Source organism: Anomaloglossus baeobatrachus, chromosome 5, assembly GCF_048569485.1.
Source record: "Anomaloglossus baeobatrachus isolate aAnoBae1 chromosome 5, aAnoBae1.hap1, whole genome shotgun sequence".
In the NCBI taxonomy this organism is placed as follows: Eukaryota; Metazoa; Chordata; class Amphibia; order Anura; family Aromobatidae; genus Anomaloglossus; species Anomaloglossus baeobatrachus.
In genome coordinates, this window is record NC_134357.1 from 98,500,165 (window position 1) to 98,517,895 (window position 17,731).

The 17,731-nt window shown below is 41.1% G+C and overlaps 1 protein-coding gene across 1 annotated transcript in view; it reads left to right on the forward strand.

The window, feature by feature from the left end:
- The window catches only part of PCDH15 (protocadherin related 15), a 2,365,808-nt gene that overhangs the window by 2,220,538 nt on the left and 127,539 nt on the right, over positions 1 to 17,731 (forward strand). Inside the window, exon 32 of the mRNA XM_075348720.1 lies at positions 1,457 to 1,567. Within this exon, the coding sequence (XP_075204835.1) occupies positions 1,457 to 1,567 (111 nt within the window). The remainder of the gene's footprint in view (positions 1 to 1,456; positions 1,568 to 17,731) is intronic.

The window sequence follows — 17,731 nt, forward strand, 5'->3', positions numbered from 1 at the left end:
TCTTAGTCAAATAGCCCTTACACAACCTGGAGGTGTGTTTGGGGTCATTGTCTAGTTGAAAAATAAATGATGGTCCAACTAAACGCAAACCGGATGGAATAGCATGCCACTGCAAGATGCTGTGGTAGGCATGCTGGTTCTGTATGCCTTCAATTTTGAATAAATTCCCAACCGTGTCATCATAAAACACCCCCACACCAGCACACCTCCTCCTCCATGCTTCACGGTGGGAACCAGGCATGTCGAGTCCATCCGTTCACCTTTTCTACAAAGACACGGTGGTTGGATCCAAAGATCTCAAATTTGGACTCATCAGACCAAAGCACAGATTTCCACTGGTCTAATGTCCATTCATTGTGTTCTTTAGCCCAAAAAAGTCTCTTCTGCTTGTTGCCTGTCCTTAGCAGTGGTTTTCTAGCAGCTATTTTACCATGAAGGCCTGCTGCACAAAGTCTTCTCTTAATAGTTGTTCTAGAGATGAGAAGGTGTATCCAAACTTTTGGTCTGTACTGTATGTGCGTGTGACGCTGCAGTAGCGATAATGTTCACTACGGCAGCACTCACCAAATGTCGCACCTATGACGGGGGCGGGTGCTATCGGGCTCGACATCGCTAGCAATCGCTAGCGATGTCGCAGCATGTAAAGTACCCTTTAGTTTACTGGGCTCAGCAGTTGTGACACAATCAGAGTTTTTAGCAGAGCTCAGAAAGCTAGCCCCGCCCACATCACAGCTCTTTGTGTACTTTGTCTATTGACTTTACCCTGCTAAGCAATGCTGGGGGCAGTCTAGCAGTCCTGGGAGCTGTAGTTCAGGCAGTGATAATCAACTGGCGATGAAACAATCATTATAAGGAAACAACAGCACATACCCTAATAAGTGAAACATCACTGAAATCCATGTCTCAGGACCTGCATCATGCTGTCCTCAGGTTAAATAGCAAAATCCTGCTGACAGATTCCTTTTAAAGGAAAATTCTGGCTAAAAAAGTGTTGTGTTGTGTCTAGTAAGAAATCCTCAGGGACGGAACATAAAGCATAAATCAAATTACATAAATAGAAAATCACCTTATGCTCCTCCCCCGACGACATACACCTCATATCCTGTTAGACCAATTCAGGTTTGTTAACAGAATGCTGTCACACCTGATGATAACAGTATATCGCAAATATTTTTTGACCCACACAACAATTTATCTGCAATTTCAGAATATTGTTTTTATAATATTTTTACAACTGTGATATGATCAGCCAAGTACCATCCCTCAAAGCACCGAGCGCCTGTTCTCAGTAGCTTCCATGTTTATTGCGCAATCAGAAATGTTTAAAGTTCTGCTGTTCTTCTTTTTACACTTTTTGAAGATAAATTAAATCCAATCCCTCATCGTACAGTGACAATTAAATGTTTAAGACCCTCATTATGTCCTTTAATTCTATTTTTTTTTTCTCTTCAAAAAGGAGGCAAGCTGAGTGTGCAAAGACGGCGCGAATCCAGATGGCATTGCCAGCAGGAAAACCATCAACTCCTGCTGCCAATAATCTGTATGAAGAGTTGGGCGACAGCACTATGTAAGTACTGAATATAAATAGTTTTCCTTAGAATTGCATAAATCACTGTAATACTGGGAGCAGTTGCTGATCTGTTATGATAGAAGCGGTGGGAAATGTATCTCAGTGCTGCGATTTGCGCTGCCGTTCATTGCATTGTTCAGACGTTTCGATTAAATATGTATGTAACCAAGCATTTAATACCAGTGAATACGGTAGTTCTCACCAATATCAGATCTGAAAAAAAAAGTATTGTTAAGAATATCTAAACATAATTTTTCAGTTGCTGAACTGTATGGAAAATGAATGATGGATCGGTTTACGTCTTCTCTGTGAAACGGTTTCATAAACTGGGATTGAGGGCTGCAGGCACTATAGTTTAATGCATACAAATCGTACTTTTGAATGCTGATGTATTGCTTTAATCCAAGGATATACAGAGTCATTGTGTAATAAGTGATTTGTTTTCTTATGATGTGCAACATCGCTTTTTCCAGGCAATTTTTATCATACAATCGGTAGGTCCAAGTAATCAATTGACTCCAGTCTTTCCTGCAATAATGTTGTATACATTCAAACAACTATCTTTTATGTAAGAGAATAGGCAAGATATGATCAAATGGACATGCATACAGTTAAGTCCCTACTTCTAACCTATTGGTTAATCTATGTCCTAAATTAAATTTACCATAAGACACTGAGGATTCTTTTAGCCATAGAAAAAATTTGAGTGCAATTGCCAACTATATTTCTCCTGTCTTAGGGCTCATGCGCACGTAATTGCTGAATATTCTGCAGCGATTTGACAGCACATGTGCGCTTCAAATCGCTGCAGAAACACTGCACGATGGATGTAGGTTTTCTTGTAGAAAAAAGCTGATTTCATGCGCTATTGCTGCTGCCCTAACCATAGACAGAGCGGGAGCTGCGTCCATAGCGCACGGAATAATTGACATGCTCATTTTATGAACGCACGGATTTGGGTCAATATCTGAGCACCCAAATCACTGTGTTCATAAAAGCATCGTGCACACGTATCATGCACAATCTACATAGATTGTGCAGGGGACGCAGGACGCATACATTTACGCTGCAGTGCTATACGCAGTATAAATGCATGCAATTACGCAAAGTGTGCACACAGCCTTAAACGGTAATCACAATTGTACACATTGATAAGAACTGGCTTTGAATTCCGCGCTATCACCAAGAAGCGATATTGAGTAAATATTCTCTTTGTTCATGTACAGGTCTAGTCAACGCGTTTCCGAAGTCGCAGCCTCCTTCATCAGGACAACAGAGAAAATCAACAATCAAATCAAAAATTGTTGATTTTCTCTGTTGTCCTGATGAAGGAGGCTGCGACCTCGGAAATGCGTTGACTTGACCTGCACATGAATAAAGAGAATATTTAATCAATATCGCTTATTGGTGATAGCGTGGCATTCAAAACCAGTTCTTATCTATATCTACAATTCTGCTATCCCACTCAATGCTGTTACAGGTGTTGTGACTTTCACAACTCCGTCAGGTGAGTGTATTCAATTACATTTACTTGGCATTTATATCGGATAAGACCCTATTGCGCTATATCTTTCACAATTTTTTTTTCCTCTTAAGCGGTAATCGGTGAGAAATTTCTGCTTAAAATTAAAAGTGTAGCTGTTGATGCACTGTTACCATGAGTATATTAACCCCTTAACCACCGCGGGCAGAAATATTATGTCCCTGTGGTCATAGTGTTAGGCGGGCTTTGCACACTACGACATCGCAGCCCGATGCTGCGATGCCGAGTGCGATAGTGCCCGCCCCCGTCGCAGCAGCGATATGTGGTGATAGCTGGCGTAGCGAAAGTTATCGCTACGCCAGCTTCCCACACACACTCACCTGCCGTGCGACGTCCCTGTGGCCGGCGACCTGCCTCCTTGTTAAGGGGGCGGGTCGTGCGGCGTCACTGCGACGTCACACGGCAGGCGGCCAATCAGAGCGGAGGGGCGGAGATGAGCAGGATGTCAACATCCTGCCCACCTCCTTCCTTCCGCATATCCTACGGAAGCCGCAGTGAGGCCGGTAGGAGACGTTCCTCGCTCCTGCGACTTCACACACAGCGATGTGTGCAGCCGCAGGAGCGAGGAACAACATCGGACCGTCGCGTCAGCGTAATCATGGATTACGCCGACGCTGCACCGATGATACGATTACGACGCTTTTGCGCTCGTTAATCGTATCATCCAGCCTTTACACACTGCGATGTCGCATGCGATGCCGGAAGTGCGTCATTTTCAATTTGACCCCACCGACATCGCACCTGCGATGTCACAGTGTGCAAAGTGCCCCTTAATCCCCACCTGCTGCTGCGGGCTGCAGGTGGGGATCGGTACACATGTCAGCTGATTTGTAGAGCTGACATGTGTGCCTCTCAGGTATCAGTGGAATCGCTATCTACCTGTACCTGTTAACCCCTTAAATGGCTCTGTCAAGATGTGACAGCTCAATTTTAACGGCGATCGTGGAAATCACATACTGACAGGCCGCCACCGGAAGTCAAGTGATGTGATCGCGTGAATCCGATAGTTGTAATGGTAGTACAGGATCATGTGATGACTCCTGTAGCTCACATGACTCAGTTCCTGTAACCAGCAGGATACTGCAGGTTACAAGACATAATTATTTCTCCCGATCTCAGCTGTGCTGCTCTGATTGCAAGAAATAAATGAGCGATCAGACAGCTGATCCTTTGAGCCCCCTAGGGGGATTAGTAGATTTAAAAAAAAAGTTTAAAACAAAGTTTTGAAAAAAAAAAATAAAAAAATCTAAAAGTTCAAATCACTACCCCTTTCGCCTCATTGAAAATTAAAGGGTTAAAAAAAATAAAAAAATATGCATACACACTTGGAATTCAGAAATGCCCAATCTATCAAAATATAAAATCAATTAATCTGATCGGTAAATGGCGTAATGGGAAAAAAAATCCAAAAGCCAAAATTATGGTTTTTGGTCGCCGCAAATTTTGCGGAAAATGCAATAACATACAATCAAAATGTAGCATCGGCGCAAAAATAGTACCAATAAAAACTTCAACCCTAGACGAAAAAAATAAGCCATCACTGAGCCACAGATCTCGAGAAATGAGAACGCTACAGGCCGCGGAAAATAGCTCAAAAAGTACGCCACTTGTTTTGGACAAATTTCTGATTTTTTTTTAAATCCCTTATATAAAAGTAAACATATTCATGTTCGGTGTTTACGAACTCGCAGTGACCTCAGGCATCACAACAACACATCAGTTTTACCATATAGGGAACACAGTGAATAAAATATCTCAAAAACAAAAGTGCAATCGCACTTTTTTTTACAATTTTTCCGCATTTGGAATTTTTTTTGTCATTTTCTAGTACACTATATGGTAAAAGTAATGATTTCATTTAAAATTACAGCTTGTTACGCAAAAAAAAGAGCTCTCAAATGACTAGATTGACTGAAAAATTAAAACATTACGGTTCTCAGAAGAAGGAAGGCGAAAAATAAAAATGGAAAGCGCAAAATCAGCCAGTCGAGATGTTGTCTACTGCTTTTACACTAATGGATATCCTTAGGATAGGTCATAAATATCTGATTGGCCCAGGGTCCGACACTCTGCATCCCCCATACCGATCAGCTGTCCTCGGTGCCGGCAGTGGTAGCAGGCAGCCAGAAATGCTCAGTTTTGGATCTGCCCTGTTTTTAGAGGTATGACATGAAAACTAAGAGTAGAGGTGCCTAAATTGGCCCTCTGACTACAAATAGCATGCTGTCCCTCATCCCAGAGGTATGCCTGATAGTGGCAAGGTCTGGACCGCCAACGTAACCCTGACACGTGTAGCCTTGATCTAATATCCCCTCTCCCCCACCCCAGGGGAGGGCCGAAACAGGAGAAATGAACCCCATAACAACCTACAGACAGGGAAAACTAAAGCTCAGACTCACTGCATGCACACACAGGGGAGAAAACTATAAATGTTCAGAGAAAAACAAAATACAGGGAGAAAATCAATAAATGACAAGGATATTTCCACCGCACACCCATTAGCATACAACTGTTCACCAATAACTGGATCACCACACAGAAGGACCAGTTCAGCTGGAGCAAAAGCTAGAGCTAATCAGCATGTGAGTCTAAGTTCCACCATTTTTAAATGGTGGAGGCGGCTGTACAGGTCATCAGCAACCTGTGAACCAGTAGCACTTCACGACTCTAGCTGGGCAACTAAGAAGCATCTGGTTGCCTGCCAGACTGCAGCCATGGTTGGGTTTTGCACATTTGCCTTCTATTGATTTAAATGGGAGGAGGATGTGGGGCAACCCTCCTGAGATCAGTTGACGGAGCAGCTCTAGAACTGAGCATTTCCTGGTGCCTGCTGCTCTGAGAACAGCTAATCAGTGGGTTGTGGGTGTCGGACCCCAGCCTATTAGACATGACCATCAATGTAAAAGGATAGGACATTAATGGAAAAGTAATGAACATCTTAAATACCTTTCTTGTAGATATATTTGAAATTCTTTTGGGCAAAAGTTAATACTGTGGTCCCCACTGCTAAAATATAGCACCATCACACACAAACAATGAAGTTGTATGTACAGGAGCCAAATTCAGACTTTAGACGAGCGCAGTAGGCTATAGTAAAGTCATCCGGTGCTTGTATATCAGCCTCCTCACACAGGCTGACATAGAACAATGAGGTTAGAACGAACATTAAAGGTCCAGTCACACATAACGAGATTGTGAACGAGATCGCTACTACGTCACAGTTCCCGGATCGTTGCTGAGTCATTGGTGAAATTGTATGTGAGGTGTCACACACACCAACATTAGAAACGAGCATGCAACCTGTATAACGATCTTGTAAATCGTCGGGACCCTGTCACACAACAGCTGTGGTAACGATTCCGATCTCGATTAGGGGCGTAGTGAAATGCAGTGAGCCACAAAGGCGTGCATTTGCGTCGCATTTTCCCCACCCCTCCGCTCTGATTGGTGGCCAATACTGCGTTCTGATTGGTCGGGTGGGCGGGCCTAAAAGGTAACTTTTGTATCACATCATCCTTTGTCACTTCTTTTGAGCTTTGCTTTGAGAATTGAACCTGCGACTCCACCCTGATTCATTCATACTTTGTACCCGGTTGCTTGCTTGCTTTTCGGATCGAAGCTACATCTGCACCCGGATTCATCCCTCCTTCATTCCCGAGTGTTTATCAGCGCCAACCAATCGGTGCAGAGGGGGCGCGGAAATGGGGACGCAACTACATGCCTACTTGCCACACTAAAGTTCTAATCTAGGTCGTTAACAAAATCGTAGGTAGGTGTCAAACATGCAGAACCATCCTGCCCAGCAGGACTCCAACGAGCCAAAAATGGCCCAGGCTGTTCAGCATCGACCGATTTCACAGCAGGGGGTGGATCGTTAGTACGTGTCAAACATGACGAGATTGCTAGTAAAGTCATTGTTGCGTCACAGAAACTGTGACATGGCAACGATCTCGTTCACGATCTCGTTATGTGTGAAGTAGCCTTTATAGATCATTCTGTCCCCATAAAGATCATGTTATCAGCAGTACATCTCCTGTTTACAGCGGCCAATGTGCTGCCAAGCACAATGGTACTTATTCATTAAGACTGGGGCTGTGCATGCCAGTATTGATAAATTAAGTCACTGGAGTAATTTTCACCCTATTTATTACAAGGCACACACAATTTAATGAATTAGGAGCCTTAGAAGTCCCGTGTGCCTTCAACATAAATGTACACACCGAACATATATATATATATATATATATATATATATATACAGTATATGTATGTATATATATACATATATATATATATATATATATATATATATATATATATATATATATCTATATATATACACACAGAACCACCATCAGTACGTGGTATAGAGTTGTTCCCATCCCTTTTGTTTCCTTGATGTAAAGACTCCTTGATAAGATTTTACTCCCACAGCTTATGCTGCCCAAGAAATATAAATATCTCCCATGCTGCGTCCCTAAATAAAAAGTTGCCCATGATGGTGCTTCCTGCTCAAAATATCCTCCTGCACACTGCTCCTCTGTATAATATGCTCCCCCCACTGTCCCTCTTCATAATATTCTCTCACACTGCCCCTCTTCATAATATTCCCCACATACTACCTCGCTCCATAATATCCTCCCAATACACTGCTCCTCTCCAAAATAGCCCCACAAACTGCCCTATTCCATAAAGTCCCTACAAACGTCCCCTTTCTATTTTATCTTCCCTATACTATATAGTTGCAAATAGTTCCCCTGCTCTTATTTATACTATGCCCCCTTTCCCAAAACCCATAATGCTCCATAATGTCCCATAATGTCCCAATTTGCTTCACAATGTCACACATTTCCTTATAAAGTCTCCCATTGCATCATAATAATGCTTCTTGTAAATTAACATTAATCGTGGCCCTCCATGGCTCCCTTGTCTAATATTATTCCACATCTTATCTTTGGCTCCTCCTGGAGGACTTATCATTGCCCGCCATGTCCTCTGCAGTCTCCACTGAATTTGAAATGGGGTGCACCAAAGTACTATCAATAACAATCACAGGTGACACATCATGCAGACAAGTAAATGTATATAAGGAGAATGAAATCAGCTCTGTATGTAAACATGTGCACACCAGGAATTAGATATACCAATAAACCTTAAAATATGAAACTTTATTAAGTGCCAAACACAACAAACAAGGTTAAAAACATTTAAAATGACACAAAAAAAACCCCTAAAGCCCCAATATAGGACTAAAGGTGATTTACCTGCTGCGACATTGCTACCGATATATAGTCGGGGTCACGTCGTTAGTGACGCACATCCGGTGCTGGTAGCGACATCGCAGCGTGTGACACCAAGGAGCGATGATCAACGATCGCAAAATCGTTCAAAAACGGTGATCGTTGACACGTCGCTCCTTTCCTTAATATCGCTGCTGCCACACGTACGATGTTGTTCGTCGTTCCTGCAGCAGCACACATCGCTATGTGTGACACCGCAGGATCGACGAACATCTCCTTACCTGCGTTCACCGGCAATGCGGAAGGAAGGAGGTGGGCGGGATGTTACATCCCGCTCATCTCCGCCCCTCTGATTCTATTGGCCAGCCGCTTAGTGACGCCGCAGTGACGTCGCTATGACACCGAACGCACCTCCCCCTTGAAGGAGGGATTGTTCGGCGGTCACAGCGACGTCGCTGACAAGGTATGTGCGTGTGACGCTGCTGTAGTGATATTCGTCGCTACGGCAGCGAGCACCAAATGTCGCACATACAACGGGGGCGATTGCTAGCGATGTCGCAGCGTGTAAAGCACCCTATAGTTGCCATAAGTAATAGCCAGAATGGACAATCCAACTATACAGTATAGACCCCTACAGTGATAAACAACAAAATGTAGCAGCAGAAAACACATATATACATATATGTCTCACAAGGGAGATGATAGTGGCCTCAAATAACCACCATATAATAATGAACCATCACAATAGTTTAGGAAATAAATCACCCTGAATAGGGGAACCCAATCTACTACAAAGTAGTATGAAGAAACTATAGTGTGGTGTGGTAGAGAGGCCAGAATCCGCCCAGGCTCCAGTCTCCACCACTGCAGCCCTGGTGTTGGTGGCAGTGTGGTGATGTTAGCAGTGTGCTGTCCTGATCACACCATGCATGTCAATGTGGGGGCTTAGGAGCTCTCCTTTGCCTCAATCCTGACGCCTGCTTTGTTCAACTGTATTCAGATCTGAAAGATGAAAATACAGTTGAATATAATAAGAAGGGAGTTGGCTTCTCCAGGTTCCTGTACGCTGCATGTTGTGCAGGCCTGGACCATCGCAGTGGTAAAGACCTTTGATGAGATCATGGTCACATGCGGCCATAACCTCATAAACTGCAGTAATACTACAGAACTGGTATTATCACTGAAGTTTGTGCTTAAATTCTTGGGGCACCTCTCAGGATGGGGGTCCTGGGCAGTTGCCAAGTTTGCCTGCCCCTAACACCGGCCCTGGCTATATTTACAGAGTAATAAATATAGAAGCATGGAGACAGAAGTAGCCATTATTTGTACATGTTGCATGGAGCTAGACAACCAGCACATACATTCATGAAATAGCACTTTGAGGCTTTCAACAGTATAATTATGACTTCTCCCCCCCCAAAAAAAGCTTTCGTTAAGTAATAGAGCCCAGTATAGATGCCACACAGAATGTTTTTTACAACGAATGAACTTGTGGAAATTGATTTGAATGAATGTTGAAAGCTGGATTATACATCTCCAAATTTAGAATGCTGCTCGCACATTCTCACTGTGGCATTGGGCATCTTGGGAATCAAATAAAACTTCTATGCATTGAATATAAAACAAGCCTACAGGCTGCCTTTCGAATCAAGCATAGTATTACAGAAGACAAGACGAAAAGTACTTGTTTTTTTCTTCTCTTTTTGGCTACGTGAACTTTTGTAGCAGATCTAATGATGCCTAATGAGTGACAGCAAGTCCTTTTTTCATCTGGTATTTGAAGTGTAGGAATTGGAGCTACACCCCTGGAACTGAGAAGGAATATATAATATATCTATTTTAATCTATCGTTTTAAATTGCCTTGCAGTCTCTGTAGAAATCATGACCACTCACTTGGGAGCTCAGAATTGCAGCTGAGTTTGGGATGGTGAAATCGTACTGGGAGGAGAGGGGACAGGAGGCTAATTGCCTATCATTTTGTTTTAGAAGTTAAGCACAAGTTTGGTGCTTCTCAGAAATAAAAGAACATCCAGACACGACCTACTTATAAAACTCAGGTCAATTACATCCTGAAGGAAAGGAAACCGCATGTCCAGAGTATATATATATATATATATATATATATATATATATATATATATATATACTGAATAGCCATAATATTAAAAATCACTGAAATGTGTTACCACCCTGATTATATTACAGCTATTTTTTTTTATATTTTTTTTTTAAAATGAAGCTATTGTTTTAGCTTTCTCTGCTTTCAATATATGTCTGTAAAAAGTGTAAAGGTCTATTTAATTTTGGACATTCATGGCATATTTTGGGAAGTACAAGGTGGGCCATAAGTATGGATACACCCTGATAAAATAAATAAAAAGAATAAAAATAAATCTTTATTTTTATATAGCGCTAACATATTCCGCAGCACTTTACATACATAAGGAACACTGTCCCCATTGGGGCTCACAATCTAAATTCCCTATCAGTATGTGTTTGGTGTGTGGGAGGAAACCAGAGTACCCGGAGGAAACCCACACAAACACGGGGAGAACAAACAAACTCCTTGCAGATGTTGTCCTTGATGGGATTCGAACCCAGGACTCCAGCGCTGCAAGACTGCAGTGCTAACCACTGAGCCACCGTGCCGCCCAGAAGTGGTTGCTGATATCACCTTACCATTTGAGACATATTAGTACATGGGAGCGGCAAAACATTTGAGGCCCGGTGACACCCATGGTGGTCATCTGCAAAGCCACAATTTTCTTGACCTATACCGCAGAAGAAATGCTACCACAGGCCTCCTATATCCATTGTGTCAGGGGCCCCACATCCTGGATTTGCAATATTGCTCTCGGTGTTTCAATAGTGGGAGAAGAGAATCGCGTTAACAATTCAACACAATGGGCAGCACTTTGAGCACATCCTTTAGTGGTTTACTGTCGTTGCTCCATGTTACAAACGTTTCAATAACGCGATAATGAATAAAGCTACGTTAAGAATGAGCACACCATTGTTTTGTTTGTGAAATTCTCTACATGTTTTGTCACATGACCCTCTTCCCATTGAAAAAAGTAAAGTTGAATTCAAAATGGCAGCTTTGCAGATGGCTGCAATGGGCGTCACCCGGCTTCAAATGTTTTGCCCCTCCCACATACTAATATGCCACAAACGGTAAGGTGATATCAGCAACCACGTCCATTTTATTAGGGTGTATCCATACTTATGGCCCACCCTGTAGTTTTCAACTTTTGAGCTCCAACCAATGTCACAGACATTCCTACATCTCCTACTTTCCTATCTTGCCTGGTGCAGCACTCACTGTCTGTTGGGTGTCAGAGCTAGCGCACTCTCTCTGTTACCTTCTATGGAAGTTCTGAAAACAGCAAAGTGCAAAATACCTCCACAGAGGCATAAAATATTATATTGAAATACAAGTTACTCCCTCAGAATCGCAAAATATCAGATTAAAATAGAAAATACCTACCGAGTAGCACACTATCATACTGAAATACAAAATACCTACTCACAAGCACACAATCACTTTGAAATACAAAAATAAATACCTAGCAACCAAAAGCAAAAAATATTATATTGAAATAAAAAATGTCTCTCCAGAAGCAGAAAGTATCACATTGAAATACACAATACTTCCTAGAAGCACCAAAATACTAAAGTACAAATAGCTTCCCAAGAGCACCAAACAAATACTAAAGGGCACCACCAAATTAACTCCCCAGAAGCACAAAATAATACTTTGAATCACAAAAAAACTCCTTAGATATGCAAAACACTAGAGATGAGCGGATCAATGGAAGTTAGGGTTCAGTGGATTGGCTGGACTTCAAATAAAAGTTCAGTTTGGGACCTGGACTTGACCCCAAAACCTAAACCCCTGAGTCTGTTTTTCCTGTGTCTGTGTTTTCTTAAATCTACACTTACCAGGTTAGTAATTGGCATGTCTGATAGATACTTCTCTATTACTAACCCTTGGGCTTGATGCCAGCTGTCAAGTCACAGCTGACATCAACCCCCAAAAATATTACACTGATTTCTAGGGCAAATTGAGAAGAGCTGGGCTAAGCGACAGAATTGTCACATTAAATGGATTCAACACTTTTGAGGTGGATGTGGACTGCTATTTTCAGGCTGGAAAGAACCCAAAACCATGGGCTTTCTCTGCCTAATAATACCATCCCCCAGCTGGTCTGCTTTAGTTTACCTGGTTATTAATAATAGGCTGGAGCTCATACCATTTTTAAAATGATTTATTTAAAAACATTTTAAAAAATGGCTTGGGATCCCTTCTATTTTTGTTAACAAGACACGTTAAAGCTGAAAGCTGAAGGCTGCAGCCCTCAGTTGTCTGCTCTATCTGCGTTGGTTATCAAAAATAGGTAGGAGCCCAAATATGTATTTTTTATTTATGGGTGCATGCGCACGATCAGTGTTTGCAGCATATTTTGGATGTAGCGTGTTTTCGCTGCGTCCAAAATGTTGCATTGTACAGTAGAAGCAGAGTGGACAGGGTTTTCTTTAGAAATCCCATGCCCACTGTGCTTGTTTTTTCTGCAGCAAATACTGACCTGTGGTGCGGCTTGCCAAGCCGCAGCATGTCAACTGTTTGCTGTGGATGCACATGCGTTCTCCATTGGGTAAACACAAGCAAGAGACCGCAGTGCACTGAATCCTGATTGTGGGTACAAGCAGCTGCGGTCTCCTGCGTTCTCCTGAAGGGAGACTCGCAGCCCCGCAGGTCAGGACCCGCTGCATCCAGCACACAGTGAGTCCTGATCTTGGGCACATACCCTTAATGTTCACAGCAGTGGAAAGGCAACTTCCGCATGCAATAAATCTTGTTGATTGGCTTTATTAACATACAAACATGACAAAAATTCTGAACTCAGAAACTAACTTTTTTTTAGTCCATGTTTGAGTCCTAGACCTGGACACCCAGTCTTTTAGTAGGAAACTTGAACTTTACAGTTCTGGATCACTCATCCCTACCGAACACCACAACTTACAGTGGTCTGTGTCTGGTTTAGTATGTGAGAACTCTCTAGCCATGCACATTTGTTGTTTTGAATGCTGTCCCTAGCTTATCACCAGAATTATTGAATGGCTACTTGGCTAAATGTGGTATTGGTTGGTTAAGTTAGCAATCATGCCAGGTGACAGCAGAAAAAGAGAATTGACAAAGTGCATGGCACTGTTTTATGGGAAAGAGTCCTCTAAACATCACAACAGTGGTTTTAAGTACTAGTGCTTGCTGCTCAGTGTTCTTATTGACCTCATTAACTTTGATGATGCTAGATAAATCATAACCTATCAGGTAAGCTCTATTAATTATTAAGACCATGCATTTGCAGTTATTAGTACAATACAAACAGGGGCAGTTTTAGACAAATTGGGTCTCTGTCCGCAAAATTCTAAATGTGGCCCCAATGCTGAAGTATTCCACAAAAAGGTAGGTTCCCGCGAGAATACAAAAAACTCTTTCAACACTTCAGGATGTAGCCATATGGACAATCCATATATAACTTTGTGCTTAAGTCATTATGCTCGGTTATCAGCCTTGATCAGATAATTACCGTACACAATACCCCTTACAATTGGTACACAAACATAAGAGGTAGACCATGAAGCTATGGAAGTAGTTAACCTAGTCTGATCAATCAATCATATTTTCTGTTGTTTATACTATTGCCATCCAAACCTCACATTTTTTATCTCCTTTTAAACAATACACACATTTTCAGGCCTTGTTCAATTTTAAGACATTTATGTGAAACAGAAAACACATCTATCTATAAGATATATTGTTACATCTACATTATATCTTCTACACCGTGAGCGCTACCCCAACCCAGTCTGCATTCTGTACCCTTTATATTCTAAACTTGTCTTAAAAGGTCTCTGCTACTATATGTATTGACACCCTTATTTATTTATTTTTACCTTTTTTATGTTTTTTCTTTTTGCAGTATTAAGTATTTGTCCCCTTTACATCATATATTAAAATATTATTAATAACTGTTTTCTAGCTTTCCTATTGAGTACAGTTTACATGTTGCTTTTATCTTTTGCTTTCTCCTCTTTTTCACTGCATGCTCAGGTTTCAGTAAGTAAACTTATCTGTTTTAGATTAGCGTCAATGTCTTGTCGTTTCTTCTTTATGTTTGGAGCCATACCATAATTGAAATCGGGTCTTGAAAAAGGCAAATATATTACAATGTTGGTGCATCCTTCGGGCAGGTCAAATTTTGGCAGTATATAAATTACGTAATGAAAATCACGACTTATTAGAATGAAAGAAATACTTTATTAAGACAAGTGATCTCATGAATAAACCTATATTTAACCTCAATGCAAATAGATCAGAGAAATTTTACATAGCTAAAACGCTAAAACATAAAGAGTAGACGACTATTCATCAAAAGCTGTCATTTTCTCCTATCCTAAATGCCTTCTGCATCTGTCAGTTTTGAGTTTTATTCACAAATTTAGGATTTACTGTAGGGAGAGAGTCTAAATCCCTGACACAAATCCTTGACAAACTCAAGACAGAATCTGCTGTAATTCTAGAGGTAAAGTAGGTGAATAATATATTTGCAAACTGTGATCAAATCAATATAAAATAACATGAAGAGGCCATAGTTGATAATACAAGGGCAGGTTCATACAACAATCCCCTAAAATGATAATGTCATATGGGGAATGGTCCATAGGCTAAAATACTGGTGAGACACCACTCATACATAACAGGGGTAGTTGCATCATATTTTAGTTTCGTATACAGTAAAGGGAATAATTGTTTGATCTCTTGCTGACAAAGACATGATCAGTCTGTAATTCTAAGGGTAGGTTAGTGTTAACAGTGAGAGAATATCCAAAATAAAATACAGAAAATCCCATTGAATAAATTTTATAAATTTATTTTCAATTTGCAGAGAGAAATAAGTATTTAACCTCCTGGCAAACAAGACTTAACACTTGGTGGCAAAACCCTTACTGGCAACTTGGCAAGCAAAGCAGTCAGATGTTTTTTGTAGGTGATGATGAGGTTTGCACACATATCAGGAGGAATTTTGGTCCACTCCTCTTTGCAGATCATGTCTAAATCATTAAGAGTTTGAGGCTGTCGCTTGGCAACTCAAAGCTTTAGCTCCCTCCAGAAGTTCTATGGGATTAAGATCTGGAGACTGGCTAATATGCTTCTTTTTGAGCTAGTCCTTTGGTGCCTTGACTGTATGTTTTGGGTTATTGTCATGCTGGAAGACCCAGCCACAACCCATTTTTAATGTTCTGAAGGAGGGAAGGAGGTTGTCACTCAAGATTTTTACTGTACATGGCTTCATCCATTGTCCCATTAATGCAGTGAAGTAGTCCTGTGCCGTGCCCTTAGCTGAGAAACACCCCCAAAACATAATGTTTCCACCTCCATGTTTGACAGTGGGGATGGTGTTCTTTGGGTCATAGGCAGCATTTCTCTTACTCCAAACATGGCGAGTTGAGTTAAGGCCAAAGAGCTACATTTTTGACTCATCTGACCACAGCACCTTCTCCCAATCATTCTCAGAATCATCCAGATGTTCATTGGCACAATTCAGATGGGACTGCACATGTGAATTCTTAAGCAGTGGGATTTTGTGGGTACTGCAGGTTTTTAATCCATTATGATGTAATGTGTTACCAATGGTTTTCTTGGTAACAGTGGTCCCAGCTACCATGAGATCATTAACAAGTTCCCCGTGCAGTTTTAGGCTGATCTCTCACCTTCCTCATGATCCTGAAAATCCCATGAGGTGAGATTTTGCATGAAGCTCCAGATCAATGGAGATTGACAGTCATTTTGTATTTCTTCCATTTCCTTACTATTGAACCAACAGCTCTTTCCTTCTCACCAAGCATCTTACTTATGGTTTTGTAGCACATTCCAGCCTTGTGCAGGTCTATGATCTTGTCTCTGACATCCTTAGAAAGCTCTTTGGTCTTGCCCATGTTGTAGATATTAGAATCTGACTGATTAATTGAGTCTGTGGACAGGAGTCTTTTATACAGGTGACAATTTCAGACAGCTGACTTTAGTGCAGGTAATGAGTTGATTAGGAGCGTCTAAGTGGTCTGTGGGAGTCAGAATTCATAATGGTTGGTAGGAGATCAAATACTTATTTCTCTCTGGAAAATGCAAATACATTTATATAATTTATATAATGTGATTTTCTGCATTTTATTTTGGATATTCTATCTCTCACTGTTAAAATTAACCTACCCTTAACATTATAGACTGTTCATGTCTTTGTCAGTGGGCAAACTTAAAAAAACAACAAGTGATCAAATAATTATTTTCTTCACTGCAGATGAGGTGTTGGTAGGGTGCCAGCATTTGATACCCAATTCAAATATTTTGGAAATGTTGCATATTAGTTAAAATGAAGTAGAAGCTTATTCATATACTATTGCATTGGACAATTTACTACAATTTTCTGATTTTCTGAGCTTTTTGCAAGAACCCCTTGTCTGTCTTGTCTGTAACACACTAGATAATAGTGATAGTGATAGATGTAGCAACATTAGAAGTATTTTCCTGTCCACCCCTTAGCCTTACTTTTGGTTGTCTTCTTTTCTTTCAAAGTCTTTTTCTTCTCTACCATTTTCAACAAAGCAGGGGAAAAAAGTCAGTTATACAAGAAGGTGACCGGCAAAGGCTTATAAGCAATATGGCTTCTCGTGCCATTGAAGCTCACAAACAGTCTTGTTTCAGTGGATGTTTACATAATAACCTTCCAAAGTCTTCAAGTAATATTACCTTTCTTTCTGACGCAAATCCACTAACGACTCAGAATCCATTATATATAGAAGGTGGAGACCAAAGTTTGCTTAATCTTGGATTGCTGTGGAAAAGTACATTTGCTTTAGATAAGTTGTCATCTCAAGAAAGACTGCTGAAGGATCCCAAAGTCAAAGCCAGTTCAGAAGGTCTGCATCGTTCTTGGACACTTCCTTCACGGTTTGCCAAAAGAAATGTTTACGAAGTTCTTGAAAGTCCTGTTATCATGGATCCAATTCAGTGTCAACATATGAATCTACAAGCAGAGTCTTCAAATGAAGCTATGAAACACAAAGAATGTCTTGGAACATCACTAGAAACCTCAGCAAATAGTAAACTAAGTGTAAAAGAGCAGGCGAGGCAATTCGAACAAAATGCATTGTGTCATTTGAAAAAAGGAAAACCTTGGGAACTTAGAGATGTCCAATTTTCCTGGAATAATGATGGATGCACAGAAAAATATTCACCGTCAATGAAAGATGTTGCTCATGCAAAAAATCTCCGCTCTTTCTCACTGACACAGGATTCGCACATGGCTTCGACATCT